Consider the following 20,260-nt stretch of genomic DNA (forward strand, 5'->3'; position numbering starts at 1 on the left):
GCCTGAGGCACGCAAGTCCACAACCTCTGGTGATGCTGTCGCCTAAGTACGCATCAAGAATACACGGTTTTAATTGGAGCCAACTCGGGAAGAACAAGCACACGTTTAAGCTCAGAGAGCCAATCTAAAGCAACTAAAAAAAAAAGAATAAAAAAAGAGCTTCTTACAGCCAAATATCAACAAATAGAAAGGGAATCATGCCATTAGGCAGCTCTCCTTAACCTCAAGTAAAAGTCCTACTTACCCTGGCTCTAACTGTTGCTCCAGCACCCAATTTTTTTGGTAGTCTCCTATGCCTGACCTGGCCAGTACAGGATGCCTTCATCCCCTACCCGCTCCGCCTCCAGCTCCCACCTCGGGGGCTGCTTGTGGTGGCCATCAGCCCTCGAGGACAGGCCACTGAAAATCTCTGCAGCTCACTCTGCTGCCAGGTTCTTTCCTCCTGGCAGAGGAGAGCTGCTCTGAGCACCAGAGCCAGGTTGAACTCAGCACATAGTAAATCAAAACCTCTCTTTGCTTATGCTACTAATGACACCTCAGATTACTAGCACTTAATTGAATTTACTTTTCAGTATGCTTTTTATGTTTTGTTTTTCTATCAGCTGAGACAATAAAAATCAATTCCTGTAGGGCAATTTCATTTAGGTTTATACGGTGTTTTATATTCAGATTTTCAATGCTACAACATTTGAGTGGCAAATCTGTAGAGGACTGTTTTTTAAGTACTTCTGTGAAATTAAAGCAGACCCATACTGAAGGTAGGCACTTTAACAAGCAAAATACTTTAAAAATAAATAAGTATGAAGGAAAAACAACATCCTGGAGAAAAGTTATTTGGCCAACTGAAGCAGATTCATTAGAGAGATCTCATATACGTGCAAGAAATACAGTTACAGATATAAATATTTGGAGGATTGGTGACACAGACAAATAGTTATTTAATCATTCTTTTTTCTGTTGAGCTTTACAGTAGATTTGATACAAGATACTGATGAAATATTCCCCCTGGGCAAAACTACCTACCATATAAAAGGTCTTTGATTCTGAAAAAAAGTCTTCACGTGCTCAGCTCTGTGGATCGAGGGCAGTTGTGCAGATCTACAAACTGTGTATAACTCGCAGTGCATGAATTTAACCATGGGACAGGTCAGTTGACACTCTGCATCAGTCTTGTGGGCTGTCCCTCCAGCTCAGGCAGGGTGGAGCAGTGTGAGAGCTGCTGTAGGGAGTAAGGGAAGACATCTGAACCACAAGCTAGCACCTTACCACTTCCCTGGAAAATTATTGACATAAATATATTTTACTTTTCCCAAAGGATTTAATAAAGGTTTGGAGATATTTTTCTTCCCCTTGCTGATGGGCTTTGCTGATTTCTGGGAGCAGAAATGCTTCTTTGGAGGAACAGGCCTTTAAAAGACAAGTATTTAGTGTTCAGGAGTTCAGCATCGGGAGTGATTTTCATTTAGCAGTTTTAAATATTTCTAATAATTTTAATAATTCTGATTAGGCTGTGTAATAACATGTATGAATTAGCTGTCCATAGGCAACTAACAATTTAATAGGTCTCCCCCCCCCACTGGAACAAGGAGAGTCCATAAATTTCAGGGCTGTGTACTATGTGTCTAGTGGAAGTGGCTCATCCCTGTTTTGTCAAGGTGTAGTGCAACACTAGACAGGGAAATGATGCTCTGTATTTAGGGATCTTCATTTATGCCTGGAAGGTGACATTTTGATACTTAATTCACCCATTTGTACAAGTTTATTTCTGCTAGACCTGCAGAAGGTTTCCAGTGACATTTGCCCCCTTTTTTAATTACTAAGTGCCTCACCATCAGTTCCTGTTAGTCTTATTTTCTTTATTTTACCCTGTGCAGTGCTGGAACCACCCTCATGGGTGGCACCACGGGTCGTTGTGCTTCCACCCACCATGTTGTTGGAGGCACTTGGAGGTTGAGCCAAACCCTCTTCGATCCTGGAGGTGCCAAGCGTGTGTCCAAAGCAGGCATGTGTATATGTATATAAAACATGCATCAATACACATATATCACACACATATATATATAATATACATAGATTTATACTCTCAGGTGGGCTGGGGAAGCACCAGGCTGGTACCTGATTTTAAGTTGGATCTCGCAATTGTGAGTTTTCTTCTCCTTGGCACCTCTGCCCTGGCCCTCTGTATTGCCTCTCCTCCAGCCCTGTGCTGCTCTGCATACGTGTCCTGGAGGCAGTGGTGGGATGAAGAAGGGCCTGGGTGAGGGTCACAGGGCTGTGGCCAGCAGCTGTCCCCTCTCCGGCCATCCCGAGCCTGGCTTAAAATAATATAGGAGAAGGATTTATAAATAAGAACACATGCAGCGTTACCCTTCAAAATACATTCATCCATTGTCTTGATATAACCTAAGAAAGGCAGGGCACGTCCTCTGCAAATATGGTCCAGCCATCTGGGTAAGCGTTGTGTTGCCTCAGCTCTGCACACATTTGGCAGGCTCTGGAGGGGAGAAACTTCCTGCTTCTCAATTTTTTTCTTGCTACTGATTAAATCTTTCCCCACTTCTCAAAAAAAAAAAATCACTTCTAGATCCACTTGCAGGCTCCCAGGCTCAGCCCGCTGGGCTCCTGGGGGCATGGCAGGGGAGAGGCAGGGAGGGTGGGAAGAGAAGAGGAAAGCACCCATGTACAGAGACAGTGTGCACCAGGGGGTTGGGTTTTTTTAAAAGAAAAGAAAACCCTTTGCACCAAAAAAACCCACAACGGGTTTCCTAATATTGCAACTCAAGGCTCGCGATCGCTGCAGCTGTGCCATGAACACGCTGACTTCCTGGGTTTACGTGTTCCCAGTCACAACCGGGAGCCTGGTACCCAGGGTGGAGGGGTGACAGTCCTGTCCTTGAGTGGAGATCTCGCGTGTCCTTGCGTTGTATGGGAGAGCAGCACCTGCTGGCAGTTTTCGCTCTATGTGTGGCTTCTGAATCCTGGAAAAATCCTTTTGGTTCTGTGTTAGATTGAAGTTGAACATGCCAGAGGCATGGCGGTACCTCTCGGGGGTCTGAGCGGTGGCAGGGGGGCTGGATGCGAGGGGGGGGGGGGCTGGTCCCCTCAGCCCTTGGGAGCAGGGGTTTCTGCAGGGGGGACAAGCCAGGGGCTCTACCCTGAGCGAGCTGCAAGCTGGATTTAAAGCAGGTGCCAGGTGCCTCAGCTGCAGAGGGAGAACAGCATCACCCGGCAAGACACAGCCCTGTGTCCTCCTCCCGCTAGTTTTGCATCATTGCAGCACCAGCAGAACTGCTGCCGCCGAATTTGCCCGAGCAGGCTCAGGCCCAATGGCATCTGATGAGTGGGATCAGGAGGAGGAGAGGGAAGCCCCCTTGTTAGGGGGTTGCCCTTGTGGGACCAGGAGCAAGGGAGAAGGCACGAGTCCCTCGGCTTTGCCATTTAACACACTGACTTCCCGGGTTTACGTGTTCCCATTCCCAACCGGGAGCCTGGTACCCAGCGATAACAGCGTGAAGCTGTCGGATCTGGATGAGATGCAGCAGTATGTTTGCTCCAACGGTTCGGCATCCTGCAGCTAGCAGAGTGCGCTTTGACCCAAGGGGGATGCTGCAGCATGTATACATCGCTACAGGAAATCTGTAGCGCATGAGTGCAGTGTTTATTTCTGTAATTATTTTTCTTTTCATTTCTTCTTGGGGTTTGACTGCATTTCTTGTCCTTCTGCCTCCAGAATTTCAGTGCCACTCTTTGAAAATTAGACAGAATTATTATGCCTAACAGCTCCAGCCAGCACATTAGCAGAGCTCGAGTGACTGCTGTCATTTTTTGTTTGCAGACTTTGCTCAATCTTTTTTACAAATTGAAAGAAAAAAGTTACAAATAGGATTATGTTTTTTAACACAAGTAAGTCCACACAGTACCACACTACTCAAGTAATAGAGTCTTCTTCTCCCACTAGAAAACTATTGATTAAAGATATTCAAATCTGTATTTATTTTAAATAGATAAAATGGCAAATGTACCCAGTAATGAAATATAGTATTTAATGATGTATATTATGAAATAGAAGAGAATGAGATTATTTCTTTAAGCCTATCAATTATTAAATTACCATAAAAATGTATGTATATAAATAATTCCACGAGCCTTTCTGATTAGATTACCTTGATATGACAGAGCATGTTTTGATTATTCTTTGATGCTTTGCAATAAGGATTTAAATTCTAAGTAGATTTCAGGAAGATTTTCTTTTAAAACTGCAGCAAGAGCCTGTGGGTGGACAATACATAATGAAGCAGAACAGGAAATAGGAGAGACTTTTTAATTCACACAGTTATTTTCCTGTGTAAAACATGATGAAGTTCCCACCGCACACAGATTTTTTGGAAAGTTTTGTTCTATTTATTAGATACGTAACATTCAGGGCATTTAATACAAACCATTTTGCTACTACTTACAATACTCCTCCTAGAAGACCAACGGAGAGTGCGGTTGTGAACTTTGATACCAGGAGACCTGCAGACAGTATTTATGCCTTTTAGTGTAAGTGCTGAGCACCAGAAGCATGAGGTGCTCTTTCACATAAAGGACAATAAAGCAGGTTTTCATCCCTCTTTTTGCAAAGATGGCAGCAATCTCAGGCGCTGTGGTGGGCTTTCCTTTCCTCGGTGAGATGTCAGCGCACTGTGGTGAGACAGCAATGGGCTGCGAGGAGCCTGGAGCACAGGTGACTTTGGTGTTTGGTGTGTCGGTGGGCTTAGCAAGGCGTTTGGGTCCCTGAAGCCTGAGTGAAGAAGCAGATTTAGGAACTGGAGAGCAGCAGAGAAGGAGCAAGGATGAAGGTCACGTGGTCCAAAGGAAGAAGGAAGCAGGATTTTTGCAGGTCCTTGGTGTTGAGGAGTGATTGCTAGAGAAAGGCTCTTCTAATTGAGAGGTGTCCGAGAAATGTAAATGGGAAGAGTTTGAAGATGGGCGAGAGCACAGTTAAGCTTTGCTACGAGCAAGGTGTTTCCAAAGTGCAATGGGTAAAAGCACTTTCTTTGCGTGGTTTATGACAAGTGGAGAAAGGAGCAGGGCTGTATTGAAATCTGTGTGGCTCCATTCATGTGAAGAGACTCCATTCAGGGTCTTACAAAGGGTATGAGTCAACTGCAAAGAAAGGAGGCATTTCACAGAAACTGAAGTGTGACCCTTTGTTTTTCCTGACCCCAAGGTCCTCAGTGACAAAAAAGGGGACCCCAGCACTGATTCTGCAGCAAAAAATGCCTGTTGTGAGTGAGTGTATTTGAGGAGCAGTGACAATAAGGAATAACCCGAGGTCCTTGTTTCCAGCCCTTGTTTCCCAAGGGACTGCCAAGGGGGGAGTCTTGTGTGCAGCCCAGCACAGAGGTGGAGATGAGGGTGCCAGGAAGCTCTTCCTAGTGGAAGCATTTCCCTAGAAAACCTCTCCTGAAACGCATGATGTGACCATCCACATTTACTATTGGGACACCTGGATAGCGGTTTTTTTGGATTCAGTTCTGCAAAATCTATAGAAGTAAACACAGTTTTTATTTAGCCATTACGTGAAGTGGGATTTTTCTAATTCAGGACTGGCAAGGGATTAGGATGGCTTAGTAGCCTTGTCTTTATTTCAACCGTCCATTAGCCTGTGACTACTTTCTTTCACAACCAAAGTAGACATGAAAGGGATGTTTTGCTTTGCCCTTTTCATTATCCCGAAGTGCTGCAAGTCCCTATTAAAGTTCATGATGGAATTAGGGTGCAGAATGATGGATTTAAAGGTATCATAAAACTCTTCCTGGTAAATAGTAGTCCCCAAATATATTCCAGTTGTGACCTGAGAAAGGCTGCTGGAGGTGTCCCAAGCAGCCATGTGTTGGCTCTGCAGATCGTTTGAGCTGAGGAAATGCATTTGCATATGGATGTCATGCTAAGGAGGCAGGCCAGCCCGGATTTCATTACTGCTAATGACGTGTGTGGGAGAAGTGATTTAGTTTATAGCCAGTGCCAGGCGTGGCACAATGAGGAAGTACTTAATTCATACAAAGCTCTTTCTTGCTTCTAAGACCTAAAAATCAGGGGATTTCAGGAAGCTCCGGGAGGCCCAGTGTTATGTGACATGGTCTTGTTAGCACCAAGGGAAGAACAGAGCCCTGACTGAGGTGAAGGAAAGGTGGAGAAGGAAGCTTCAGGATTTAGCACTGATGTTGTGGAGGAAAGGATAGGAGGAGAAACAAAAGGGAATAAAAAGGAGAAGAGAAGAAAGAGCAACTGAGGATGGAAAACCAGCAGGCAGCTCTGGCTCTGCAGGAATCATGGCTGCCAAGGCTGGCGCGTCAGACTTTGGAGGCACCAGAATTTTTACTCTGAGTCCTTGCTTTAGTCTGCCCAACTCAAAATGCAGGCAAGCGCATTGGGCCTGGGGCAAGATGTCCAACTTCAGAGACAACAGAAGTTTCTGAGAACGGGCAAGGAAAAAAGGGACCCCAGGATAACGCTGGGGGTAGAGTAACTGGGAGTTGCTGTGCTGTGAATCATTGCCTGGCATCTTCGTACTCCAGCGGACCCGCTGCTGCTTTTCCTGCTGCAGTGGGCACTGCTTTAGGCAAGGGGGAGCAGAGAGGGGCCTGGGGGCCCATTCTGGGCATGTACTTGGGGGGACAGATTACTATGCTCAGGCAACTTCAGGAAGACCTATTTGAAATGGGATCAGTGTCTTGGGTGGCCTCTCAGCTGCGAGTAATGAATCAGTCAAGCAGAAGAAAGCAGCCAGAAAGAAGGAAAGGGTGAATGAGAAGGAGGAGTAAGTCAGAGGGATTAATGCTGGAGATAAGACAGCCAGCGAGAGGGAGCATGCTGTAACAGCAGCTCAGAGCATGCACCGCACCCAGAGCCTGCGTTGGGCCAGAATTTAAAAGGTTGAGAGGGCCTTAAAGAGAGGCCCAATTTGGGGGTTTGTGGGGCCCAACACCTCTGGTGTTTCATACTTACATGGTATGGTTGTGCACGGTAGCAGGGAAGAAGGGCTGTGAGCTGCTGCCCATTGCCTGGGCATGGGATATGACTCTGTATCCATCTGCAGCTCACAATATGAAAACCTGAGGAAAGATCTTTGAAGGGGAATTATTCCTGCCTTATTCATGGCACAGCAGCTGGTTTTAATGGATTTTAACTGTTTGGCTGCAATCACTCACAATGCATGTAATCAAAAGGGTTATGAGCTGCTAAAACTCACTCCTGGAGCAGTCTGGAAATGCTGTCTCTGGAAATACAGGATGGGTTTGGGTACCTTAATTTAAGCTACGTTGTTCTGCAGTTTTCTGGTCAGTTGGACAGGGGGATATGAAGGACACTTCAATAATTCGTGAATGGGTAAATATAGTTTGGAGAGTTCCCTGATTTCAGCTTCATCTGAGTTGAACTCAAAGAGTATGGGACATATAGCTGGGGTTACTGGAAATTAAATATTGTTTACCTGATATTGCAGTTGAATCCAGAAAAGCTGTAAGATGCCTTTAAAGAACAAAACCCAGTTTCAGCATTTGTGTGTCCCTGAGAAAATACGGAGATTTGCTGAAGTGATGGCCTTTATATGCTGTTTTAGGACAACTGTATGCTATTGAATATTTTACTACGTGCGAGTCATTTGAAAGACCTTCATACCCACTTGTAGGAGGGCAGCATGTGGGCTTCACCATCTAGAAGAAGTTAGAAAGGTGGTTTGTCATAAAAGAGGAAGCAGGAATCAGCTAAATTTGCATTGCATCTGAAGAGCAAAAGTGAGACAGAGAAATGTGCAATATTTTCTAGATGTAGGAAAAAGAAAAGGAGAAAAAGAGACTATGCCAATATATTGTTGTTCAGTGGGGCTCTGCTGGCAAACTGAATTCTCTTGGGGATGGCTCATTTCTCCTCAGCGACAACAGCAGGTTTCAAATAATGCTTCATATTTCCCAGGTTTAGCAGATGAAGAAAAATAATTTCTTGGGAGGCAAGTAGAGCAGATTTGCAAATAGAGGAGAATGTTTTATGGCCAGACTTGCAAACATTTGGCTCCTGCAGATGCCAGAAGACTCTGCATCTGCTTTAATCAACATGGGTTGATGATCCTTTCTGATTATTTCTTTGAGATCCCCATGGTTCTTAAGGCAGTAGTTTTATATTATCTAGGACAAAGTGACTGTTCAGCTTCACACAGAGAGCAACTTACCTGCAAATTCAAACTGCGCAGCTTTTGATTGGTAAGAAAGGCAAGTGAGAGCTGATGAACTGAGAATAGTCATTTATTAAGAATTCTGTGATTCCCCGTCCAAGGTACCTCAGCTGTCTTTCAGTTACGTCTTCATTAGAGATACCATAGGCTCTTCTGTTTATAATGTCTTCTTTATATTTTGGAAAAAAAAAAATAGTAGGAATTAAAGACTTCTTTTTTCCAAGCAGGTTTAAAATGTACCTGGGAAATTACTGCATTTTGCTCAGATGAGTGTAAATAAAGGCTGCAGAGTGGCAGACACTTGAAGTAATTCATAAGAAATCTGAAATTGCCCATTAATTGCTGTCTCAGGGGATACAGGTCTTTTATGGCAGCAATCGCTTCAGCAGATGGGGTAAGAGCAGAAGTAATGCAGTTACTGTACTGGGCAAGATGCAGTTGTTCTTTTTAATCCTTTTATCCCTTTGTTGTATTTTTACAGCAGGAAGGTTCCCTTCAGATGTGGAGGTACTTCATGGCAAGTTGCATGGTGGAAGCAACTTCCAAGAGAAGCATGTGTTAACAGTTGTCCTGAGAAGGTGTTCTGGCTCAGAGAAATCTGGTTTGGGGGTTTTGTTTTGTTTTATTTTTGAACTGTTATTGTTCTTTCGCATTGGTATTTAGGATCTGTTGGCCTCAAAATGTTGCATGGCCAGGCTTGTAAACAGTTGGCTTCTGCAGACACCAAAAGACTCTGTTTGCTTTGATTGAAAGAGACTGATTATTTCTTTGAGATCCCTGTGGTTCTTGGGGCAGTAGTTATATACTACCTACAACAAAGTCAACATTCAGCTTCTCTTCACACACAGAAGACAACTCACCAATAAATTCAAGCTGTATGTGTGTTCAGTTATTAGCAAATGGCTGAGAGAAAACCAAAACAGCCTGGAAATGCTGAGCAGTGCAGTGGTTGGCGTAGAGGCCCTGTGGTGTCACCTTGACTGCTTTAGTTTTCAGGATGGTTGGATTGGGTTGGAGCGTAATGGGATTGGGTCTCCCTGTATGTTTATACTGTCCCTATTGCAATGTATCTTCTTTAAGATACGATCTTCTTTAAACATAAGAGGCAAGGAGAGAGGGGAGAGGGCAGGCAAGCACTGTGTATAGCATCTGTAACGTTTAATTATATGACAGGGATTTTCCAATATGCCTTGCAACACAAAGAACATTCAGATATCAGCATCACACTATATATTTTCTAAATCACAACACCCACACATTTCCTTAGCCAAGTAGAAGTTTTCCTCCTATGGCTGCGTATCTAAAATTAGCCTGAAGGTCAAATCTGAATAGTAATACTCTTGCCATTGAACGTGCTGGGAATGATTGGTGCAATGGGCTCAATTTTCCCATCGAAAACCTTCATTTATTTTTTTAAATAACAAACAGTTGCTTTTACAATTAAAGAGCTTGGAGAAAGGCAAAATGAGGCCGGCTGTATAAAATCATCATCAATATTCTGCTTTCACTGCAAGGCTATTTTTATAGCCACTATTTTACATGTAACAAGATGGATATAGTGAAGCCATAGTATAAAAGATGTAGCAAGAGGCTTCTGAATAGCTGACCTGAGCACCGGCATGTGAAATAAAGGCCTTAAAATTTGGAAGATGTTTGTATATCAAAGATACACACAATGAAGAATTCTAAGTTAAGAAATGCATTGCTGAGAAGAAATGAATAGTTTAGGTCTAAAAAATAGTTGCTTAGCCTGGAGTTGTATTATGTGAGGACTATGCAGCCTATTCTGCAAAAAGCACCGTCTTGCAAGAAGTGCATTTATCAGCCACAGTGTTTTATTGAGTGCTTTAATAATACAAGTGTACATCAACTGATCCACAGTCAAAAGTGGCAGGTCCCTAAGAAATTTACAAGCACTTTTTTCTTTTAAGTAAATCAAAATACATATTAATTTGTTCAACGCAATAGCCTTTTGTGTGGGAAACAGAAGGCTAGTGATAAACACAGTCTTAGTAATGCACAGTGATTCTTGATTTTAAGCTTTTATACAAAACTTGTTCCCAGTAGCATGCACCCACCATTAAAGACTTCAGTACAAAAAAATAACCCTAAACACTACATTTAAGTAGAAACAAGATATAATTCTGAATTCATTTGTTTTCCCCAAAACCACATGAAAGAAAAAAAAAAACCCACACATTAATACAAAGCTTTGTGACAAAGCTCTATACTATTACAGATCCAACATTCTTTGCACTGATAACCAAAATTCCCTGCCTACATTTGAGGGAAACAACTTTCAAGTTAACAGAACAAAAAACCCCAAAACAAATAAAAATAAAAATAAAACCAAAAGGAAAGGACAACCTTTTGTCACAAAATGGTTCAAAATTTAATAAAAAATAAGAATGAAGGGAAGGGCTATTGATGCACTTAGTGAATGTGCTTGCACAGGTCCAGCAAATCCTAGAGTAGGTTCCTATGTGGCATATCGCTTGGTCCACTGTCTGGCCATTCTGTCGTGCTCTGCTCTGTTAGTCATATACTGAGTGGCAATACTTCCAACCAGGGGGTCAGCTGGAAAGGAAACACAAACCGTGAAATACTCATCAGCCTTGGAAGGGTGAAAAAGCTATTCTTAGATCCACATTCATTCAGTTCTCTTAGGTTTAACTGTAAGAACAAGGTGCCTACATATACTAGTCCCATTTTGAAAGCATACAGGCAGAAAGGAATAAGAGGATGGGGAGAAGTTGGCCAGCAATTAGCTATACATTTCTGGTAAACATAAAACTAAAACCATTTTCTAAAATTCTGCATCACAAACAGATGTTCCAATAATTTTATTTTGAGTTAAAAGTCACATTCAGGTGATAAGAATAAACATACTATGCCGTTTATTTATGGTATTAGACTCCCACAAATATCTATACTATCACCTAAGAAGAGGATGGGCTCTAACTATCATCAGGTTCAATTTTTTTTTTTTTAAATACTTTTAGTTTTAATGCATAAAGAAAGATAAGGAATTAGGACAGTAAGTACTATTTTCAAAGCAACAAAAGTTAATTCCAAACTTTGGGAATTGGTATTTAATTTATGAGATGTTTCTGAGCATTCAGATGGCCAGAATGCTGCATGATTTGGTCTGAATGTACAAATTACTTCACAAATAATTAATCAAAAAAAATCAGCCCTCTAAGAAAAACAAACCAAGACAAGGCTTTCCCAGAATTGACTACGTAATCAACATTTTTCTCTTTCAGACAACATTTTTCTCTTCTCTAAGAGATTTTCCCTTTTTTGGGGAAACCCATACTCTTGATATTTCTGCTGCAACAGTGAATTTCCTGAGGTTGTACCATGCAAATTCAGCAGCCCTGATACCATGTTTTTTCCTGACTTAGGACATATGAACATGAATTCTTCTGAAAGCCAGTTAATCATCATCTTTGTAGTTGACTGAAGATGGTGCCATTGAACAATATGAATCTCATCTTCCCCAGTACAGTCGTAATCTCAGTGTGGCATTTGCATTATTAACCACTGAAATTCCTGGGACTAGATGTCAGGCCTTCCGCAAAGCAGAGTAAATCTGGGCTTGTTTGTTTGTTTGTTGATAAGAGTTTACGGTAGGAGAAATACATTGGTTTAGCCAAAAATCAATTGGTTGGCTTACTGCCAACATTACTGAATATTAGTGAATAACATCTAACGAAAAAATCTTTTGCTTTGAAAGTATACCCCGTACTTTCAGGAAGAGCCTGTGATTTGAATCTTAATTTTGCACCTTCTAAATTAGTAAGGCAAGTTATCACTATGACTGTGGTGTACTAAGTCCCCGTAGTCTCAGTCCTGCAAACACTTACTGCATATGCTTACCTTTAATATCTTAATATATCCAGAGGAGGTCACCGAGGCCTGGACTTTGCTATTTTTACATGCATGAGTGTCAAAGAAGCATATCTGATCTAAGATCCATTAAAAAAGTTTCATACTAGAAAGTATATCACCTTTAACTCCTTAGCCAAGGAGAAGAACTATATAGGGGATTACCAGAAGGACTTTGTTCTGTGCAAATAGAAGGCTAACAGTCTATGGGTGTTTAAGCAGCGTTTAAGTTGTTCATGGCTGGAATGAGGTTTGAGAAGCACTGCTGGGTAAATGGGGAACTTGGGGAATGGGAAAGGGCAAAATGTCTCTCAGCAAAAAATTTAGGGAGTAGCCACAGGGGAACCTTGTCATAGGGTAACGTAGCTCAGGGATGAATAAGCCTGACAGCACTGCTGTGAATTCCCACACCCTCCTTGGATGCAACACCACTGTGCGAAGAAACACTTTCACAGACGCGTGGAGAAATGGAGACTAAGGGCTGAAGTTGGAAGGAATCCTTGCAGCAAAATTTGATGAATGCGCTGGTTTTCATGCTGTTGAGGAAGGTGGGGTTTGGCCTCTGAGGCGTCTGGCTGTGATGGGTTGCAAGAATACCATGGCATTATCATCTGGAACGCAGCAAGTACTTAATGAGGTTTAGTGCGTATTTAAAGTGCTGCCGCTAAGATCTTTATAAACCCTTACGTGAGTCAGTGAAAAGTGATGTGCCATAGTAAAGGTTTACCCAGTTCAAATCTGAAAGTCTTTTATGTGTGGGATGAATGTTTCTGTGAAAGCGCGTCTTTCACATTGAGAGCTGTAAATCAATTTCCTTGATATACTGAAAGGGTACTGAGGATCACATCATCATCACCAATCCTGGATGACAGATTACAATGTTTGGTTTCCTAGTGTCGGTTTCCATCTGTATCTCCTTTTGGGAGCAAGGAAGTATTTCAACAATGTACATCTTTGGAAGGATTTGGAAGGTACAAGCTCTTCCTCTCACCTCCTCCCAGCACGGGAGGGTATCTACTATCTTTTGGGGTGGGGGAATCAGTAAGAGGAGTTCTTGATTAGGAAGTGGGGAAATCTGTTGAAGGCCAGTAATGTAGGGAACTGGGCTGTTTGTTTTTCCATATGTTCAAGCCTTTGTCTTTGCAGTATTTTGTTTGGCAGTCGGGGAAAGAGTGGAGGTGATGGCCAGCAAGATGTCTGAGGTCTACATAGCTTTTGTCATAGGTGTGTAAATTCCCACCAAGAGAGTGACCTGTGAATCAACTATCATCTCAGGGTGCTTCCCTCAAGCCACTGCCTCCCTCCATCGGTGTCTGCCTGTGCGAAGTAGGACTGCTGAAGCAAAGAGAGGACCTTGCCTGCTGTAGCATGAGTAGGACCAGCTGCACCCACAGCCAGCTGCCGAGCTGACGCTACTAAAAGGTGCTCTCGGTAATAACAGGAGTAACATTGTTCTTTGCAAATTGGCTATACATTTTATTGGTTATAACAATATTGAATAAAAGAACAAACCCATAGTTTGGCAAAACCACTTGCTCGTTTGAGAGTCCAGACTGAAGAAATAGAAAAACAGTTACTGCCAGAGAGGCCCAGCTATTTCACATCCCTGTCAGAGGGTCTGGAGGTGTGTTACCATTACATGTCGTTATTTATGAGGACTTTAACAAGGACTCTTCAACAGGTGTTTGAAGAGCTGGCTTATTTTAGCAGTTCCTGTGAAGCCGTAAAACCATCAGAAGGCACAACTGCTTTGTTTGGGAAGTTGGGGCAGCTGGTGAGGAGGGAAATTTTAACTTCGGATCAGGGCTACCCAACCAGTGGCACACTGGCCAATTCGATGCAGCACACTGCATTTGTGCCGGAGGACATAAGGATGGTGTGTCAACTCCAGAAATGCAAATGGTCCCTTTCTGCACCTGCATGGGCAGCTTCAAGCCCATGCCGTATTGTCCCCGGTGGAGGAGGGAGCCGGCTGGCAGGCCCAAGGAGACAGATCTCTCAACACTTAATGAGTCATGAATCACCATTGCCATGCAGTTCAGGGGGATGGGCCATAAAATGGAGATTACAAGATAAATTGAAGCACCTTCATTAAAACAATTAAAAGATTTAATTCCCAACATGCACGAGCCCTGGTCATAGTGTCCAAGCCCTACAAAATATCAAATATGAGGAACAAACAATAGTTCCCATTTACCCCCTAAACTAAGTAGCACATGGCTGAGCTCCACTTGGTTCTCAGCCGGGCTGCACTATTTAAGGAGTATTGTGAAATCTCCATTATGGCCAAATGTCCAGTAGGGCCAAATATGTATTTATAAAACAACTGCTGTGTAAACTATCTAATTAAGAGATAAAAAGGAATACTGGATCTCAAAATCCATAACGGTACTCTTCCCATGTTTCCGTTTCTCATTACTGTAAAACTGTTTCTTATTTTCCATTTGTATGTATCTGTGGTTTTATTCTCGACGTTAGAAATTTGTTTCCATAACTAGCAAACTGCTCTAGCTTTTTTTTTTATTTTTGTCTCAGAAGTAGCATGATTCATCAGTGAATCAGGGTTCATTTCAGAAATTCACTCCAAATGGGACTGTGTCCAAACGACAACAAAAACCAGGGGATCAGAATGTAAAGCTACACCAGAAATGTGTAATCAGGACAACCTAGTGAAAGAAATGAAAACAAAACCACAATAAATTAATAACAGTAACAACAGAACTCTGCAACTCCTAGCCTGCCAGGAGGTGCGTACTTCGGGACCTCTCAGATCACCAGATGCACAGTGCCTAGCTTGAGACCCACAGGTACCCCATCCCTCAGGGCACTGGTGGCTGGAGAAGCCGGGATGAGGCAGAGTGACCATGTGGGGCACTCGGCAGCACCGAAACCCAGAGGCAGCGCTGCGGGTGGTGCTGGCTGCAATAGCCACGCGTGGGGCATTGTGCCGTGGCGCGTGCCGTCAGCTCACCAGAGAAGCTGCTGCAACTCTGTGGACCTGGAAATCTTTAAAGTCTCATAATTTACTGTTCGTTCTAGTCCCTGACTCTCACTTCTAGAAGTCCGCCCCAGGATGCCTCTATAACCTTTAGCTTGTTTAAAGAACATTTTTTATCCAATACTCTGATTAGTTCCATGTAAAATTGGAACACACCAGGAGTTACAGCATCAAATTTCATGTTAAAGGACAGCGCAAGAGTAATGAAGATATAAAAAAAAAGCACCAAATTAAGCAAGCATGGACAGAAGCTAAGATTCAGCGACGTAGCTTTCATGGAAAATGTCAATCAAGAGAACTAAAGTATGAAGAAAAGCTTCTGGATGATTTATAGGAGGACCGCAGCTGCTAAATCCCCCCTCACCTCACCATATATAATCCTTATGTTATATCAGAATTCATGAAATTACCCTGTATTTAAATGTAGTTTTGAAAGCTGGGCAAGCTGGAGCTTGTCCCTAGCTTAAAAAGGTTGGATGCGCTGCTCTGCAATGCCTTGTCATCTTCTTCTGCAGCCACTTAATATGACTGTATAAGGAAGAACATTTGTGTCTCATGTCTGTTGTAAGGCTAATCAAATTTACAGCCCAATTCTAGGGAGTTAATGCTATTGGGGATTTGGATGAGCTGAGGTTTGGTCATTACAAAATTTCAGCTGTGTTTAATGCTAGTTATACTGCTTTATCATTCAGAAGACAGACTATAATTCTTCTTTAAAACTACTTTTCCCCCAAATAAATGAAAATATATTGCTATACTGTATTTTTCTCTGCTTGTATTTTTACAGCTATTTCTATATCAGCAAATAGCAATTTCAGAGCAGAATTCATCTCCTGGGCTTTTCAATGCTCTTTTAAAAATACAGGAAACATACTCCAGTGAAATAAAAAATGGAGATGGTATGTTTAACAGCTTGATTTCAATGTGCCTTCTCCATCAGCCACATCATATGCAATGAAATTCCAATTGGTAGTGCCAACATGGTTAAAGAGACACACATTTAGACTTAAAATGTACATTATGGGTGTTTGTATGCATTATATGTATATTTTTTATGAGCATTTATAAACTAGAATTATATTTCTATTGGAGTATTTTACAGTTTTAATAGAGAACAGCTGATGGAGCCAGTTACTACACCATCACAAGTGGGTTCTCAGAAAGATTTCTGGAGCACCTTAAAAACTAAATAAACCACAGCCCTATAAAAATCTCACAGTTTCTTTAGCCAAATATTTACAATTTTTTTTTTTTTTGGTCCAGGTTTAGATTCAGCTCTGTATCAGGGGGAATTCAGAAGAGCTGGCCTCCAGCTGAAGAAGCAGAATTAAACTGGAAGAATTTCCAAAGGTTAGATGCAACTTGAAAGGTCTTATTCCATCTCCTGAGCTATAAATGACTCCTTTCTCATAGCTGTGAAAGGCATCCCATTGAGAGGCTCTATGGAACTACCTGTACTGAAACATCAGTCTCCAATAATTAAATCTGCTTCCTTTTCTTTGGACAGGCTGTGTGAAATGTAGAAGAAAACAATCAAGTAATTTTTTAGTTATTTGGACTTCAGTTACACTTTTAAAAGAGTTTGGTTTAGGGAATACTAATTTTCTTTTTAGGGCTGCCTCTCTTTCCAAATATTCTGCTGTATTTCTTTTTCAATTAAAAAATAGGGAGTGCTTGGGTTTTTTGAGCTTTTTTTTAGGAAAAGTCCAGGTGCTCTGTATGTTGTCTCTAGGATAGCTGCCTTGGAGTCATCTTTATACAGCAGTACAGGCAGGATTGGTTACCCCGAAATTAAACCTCCCCAAAAGAAAAGTTCATATTTTCAGTAGCTACTTTTTGTTTGGTGATTTCAGTGCAAATAACAGCACTGTAGGACAGAATATATTCCCATATTGGCTTGTAGTGAAAGCCAAGTTTTCTGAATCCAATTTTTGTGGTTTTTAATATTGTACCAACCTTTAAGAAATAGGTCCCAAAAGGCAAACTAAAAAAAAAAATTAAGATTGGGGAAAAAGCAGAAACTAATAAATCACTGAAACACCAGTTTTCTTAACAGCAAATGCTGACAGCTTGATGCACACCAAAAACATCCTTAAACTTAATTTAAAAAAAATATTTAACATCTAATTATATTTTCTTATGTTGTTTTCAGTGGCATCTGGGCTAGTGTTATAAGAAGACCAGTCAGTGAAAACTGCAGACAAAAGCAGTGTGAGACATGCTATACCAAATATGTCATAGAACAATTTAATACTCTGAGAGGAAGGGATTAAGAGAAGATTAATTGTTTGTAAGTAATTTTATTTATAGTGTCACTTTGCCTCAGGAAGTTTCCATAGTTAGCCACGTGTCACCTGTTTTAAACTTAATGAACTCCTAGAAGACGACGTCAAGGATACTGTGAATCTTGATGTGGAAAATGAGGTATGTGAAATGCATCATGGTATCCTTCAGTGATCTTACAGCAGCAGCACTGCTCTCTTTTGCTATTGCTAATAATAATGCATGGACTAAGCAATTCTTTGGAGGGAGAGACAGGTGAAGCACACTGACTTACTCCACTAACCTTGCAGCTTTGAAAAGAGTGCTCAAAATCAGGGCACAAGTGAAAACGAGTGCAGTGCAGCACTAATCCCTGTTTGTGCGGCAATAAAACTAGCCTCACGGTTGGAAGTCTGATCAACACATGCGTAGGAACTGGAACAACAGAGTGATTCAAGTCAGAACAAAGGGCCGTAGCAGGGCTCTGAATTGTTTTACACACCCTACAAGCTGAACTACAATTTATTTCTGACTTTCATAAAATCACAGTTCCAACTATCCATATAGAATGTATTTAACCATCTACAAGGCTCCTTGAAAACTGTATGGATGAATGATAAAGTGATCAATAAACACTGTATAAAAAAAAGAGAACTAATAAAATTAATTGTTTCAGTAAAGAAAAAAGGTAATTATTAGAGGAGAAAGGAACAAATTCTAGAAAGGTCTAATGTCTACTAGGAAAAAAGTCAGTGAAGCTAATATCAATTTTAGCAATTACAGTTTACAGCAGAATTCATATGATATGGAGTATAATGAAGTCTGCTTCTCATTTCAGGAACTAGTTTTGCAGATTTGGTTGGTGACATCTGAACACTCAATAGAAAAAATTCTAATATATATAGGCTACGTCAGTGTGCTAAAACCTCAAAATATTCCTGCTGAAATTGCCTTAGAGCTCATGTACCTCATTAGGCTGGCTACTATGGTTGACATGGCTTTGACAAATTGGACAACCATATGACCTTCAAGGGTTGTTCCCACCAAAGGGAAGTAAGAAGAGACGCAGTAAGATATCCCTTGACATAGCATTCTTATATACAAGGGGATCCAGTGTGTTGGATTCAGAAGAAACAAAGGCTGACTTTGTTATGACACTTCCCAGTTTCAGATAAAACCCAGGATTGTCTTTCCAGGTATAATATGGGAAATAAGTAAATACAGGGCAGATGCATAGGAACTTGAGACACAATCTTTGGAAACCGATCTGAATGTTTACACTAACCACCTCTGCATTTAGAGAACTAAGTGAAAACTGTGCTATACACTGTAGCTTAGAGACTGTGTAACTTTAAAGCCTAAGTTTGCCAAAAGTTTTTGTCCCTACATAGGAAAGCTGACTTAACCTAGTGATCACTGTGCTAACGCAGGGCTAAAGGACTTAAAGTTTTGCACCAGGCTTCCTACGAAGCTGTGTTCACCAGTACATCCCACAGTCCTGGTCACTCAGTCATCCAGTCTTTTGCTACCTCTCTAGCTATACACCTGAAGTCTTCTTCCTGGGAGAAATCTGAGCAGGTGCAGGAGGAGAAAGGGAGGGTGAGATAAAGCATGGAAGACCCTGAGGTTTCGTTCTGTTGTATAGCCAAGGTGTAGCCAGGGTGCACATCTGGGCAAGTAAGCAGTGAAGTGGTCATGTCATACTGTTTGCAAGAGATGAAACTCTAGAGCATGAAGACTTCTTGGTCTTCATGGTTTGCAAGTAGTCATGATGACTCCAAGAAAGTGAAGTGGTCTTACAGTGATGCCTTAGTTTCCCATCTGTAAAACTGGACTAATGCTTCTCTATCACCCAGGATATTCTGAGAACAAATATGCTAAAAATTGCGAGGTATCTGGATACTGTGGTAAATGCGGCTGTGTAGACGTGTATCGTAAAGACACTGATATCCATTACTTGACTCTAAATTTTGAGCTCTGTAGAATTGTCAGAAACACCTTTGACTTCTGTTAGTTTGTACAATGACTGAAGTTACACAAATATTAAGGCATGTTTGACTTGATTCCAATGTCCAAACTGTTGTTTGGAGAAAAATGTTACCTATCTTCAAAAATAAAAGAGCTCTGCAAATCCAGTTTAGAACACATCCATTTACTAAAATACCCATTCTAGATACATAGAAGGAGAAATTCATTCCTCTGTCTGGACTTGCATTTGATTGCTGTCAGGCTACCTACCACAGACCTGTGTGAAATATGAGGCTGCCTAAGAAAAAGATGTTTCAGAAATAAGGAGTATGATCTGGCCCAATTTTATTAACAGGGCTCTTAAAGGAAAGCGTTGGCAGTGATTCATCTCTGTATCGTGCCAAGGGAAATCATTCTTGTTTAAAGAGTAAGGGTTTTTTCAGTCTTCAGTTTTTAGCAGGATTTCTATAAACTTCACTGGCTGACTGGGAGTTAGCTGAAGCAATCATGGATCAACGAGGCACAGTGTACTGATCTTGAAGAGTTGTCTTTAATTAAGGAAGAACGTGCACCTATTAGAAGTGCCAGCATGCTGGAACAATTAAAGTTCTGAAATAACACACTTCACTTTGATGCTTGGATGCGTCTCAAAATTAAAAGCACAGATACATTAGCAATGTATCTGGTCATAATAATGAACTCAGCGGAGAAACAGTCATTGTTACTAGAAAAAAATTAATAAAAAGGTGTTAGTAAATAAGGACTCAATATGAAAGATATTACATGGCACGTGGCTTGATAACATTTGCAGAAAAAGTTACAGCAATATGCAATATGCATTTACCTTGTGGGAGATGACTGTGAGTGGATAATAAGGAAATCACAGCACTCAGATCTCAAAATGCTGTCAAGCAACCAAAATGCTG

The 20,260-nt window shown here is 41.5% G+C and overlaps 1 protein-coding gene across 4 annotated transcripts in view; it reads right to left on the reverse strand.

Annotated features, from left to right (window-relative positions):
* Nucleotides 1-10,028: 10,028 nt before the first annotated feature.
* The window catches only part of LOC128146681 (ubiquitin-conjugating enzyme E2 E2), a 220,864-nt gene continuing 210,632 nt past the window's right edge, over nucleotides 10,029-20,260 (reverse strand). For all 4 annotated transcript variants that reach the window (XM_052798262.1, XM_052798261.1, XM_052798264.1 and 1 more), the window contains exon 6: nucleotides 10,029-10,792. In XM_052798262.1, the coding sequence (XP_052654222.1) occupies nucleotides 10,695-10,792 (98 nt within the window). In that variant the 3' untranslated portion in view covers nucleotides 10,029-10,694. The remainder of the gene's footprint in view (nucleotides 10,793-20,260) is intronic.

Source organism: Harpia harpyja, chromosome 1 (assembly GCF_026419915.1).
Source record: "Harpia harpyja isolate bHarHar1 chromosome 1, bHarHar1 primary haplotype, whole genome shotgun sequence".
Taxonomy (NCBI): Eukaryota; Metazoa; Chordata; class Aves; order Accipitriformes; family Accipitridae; genus Harpia; species Harpia harpyja.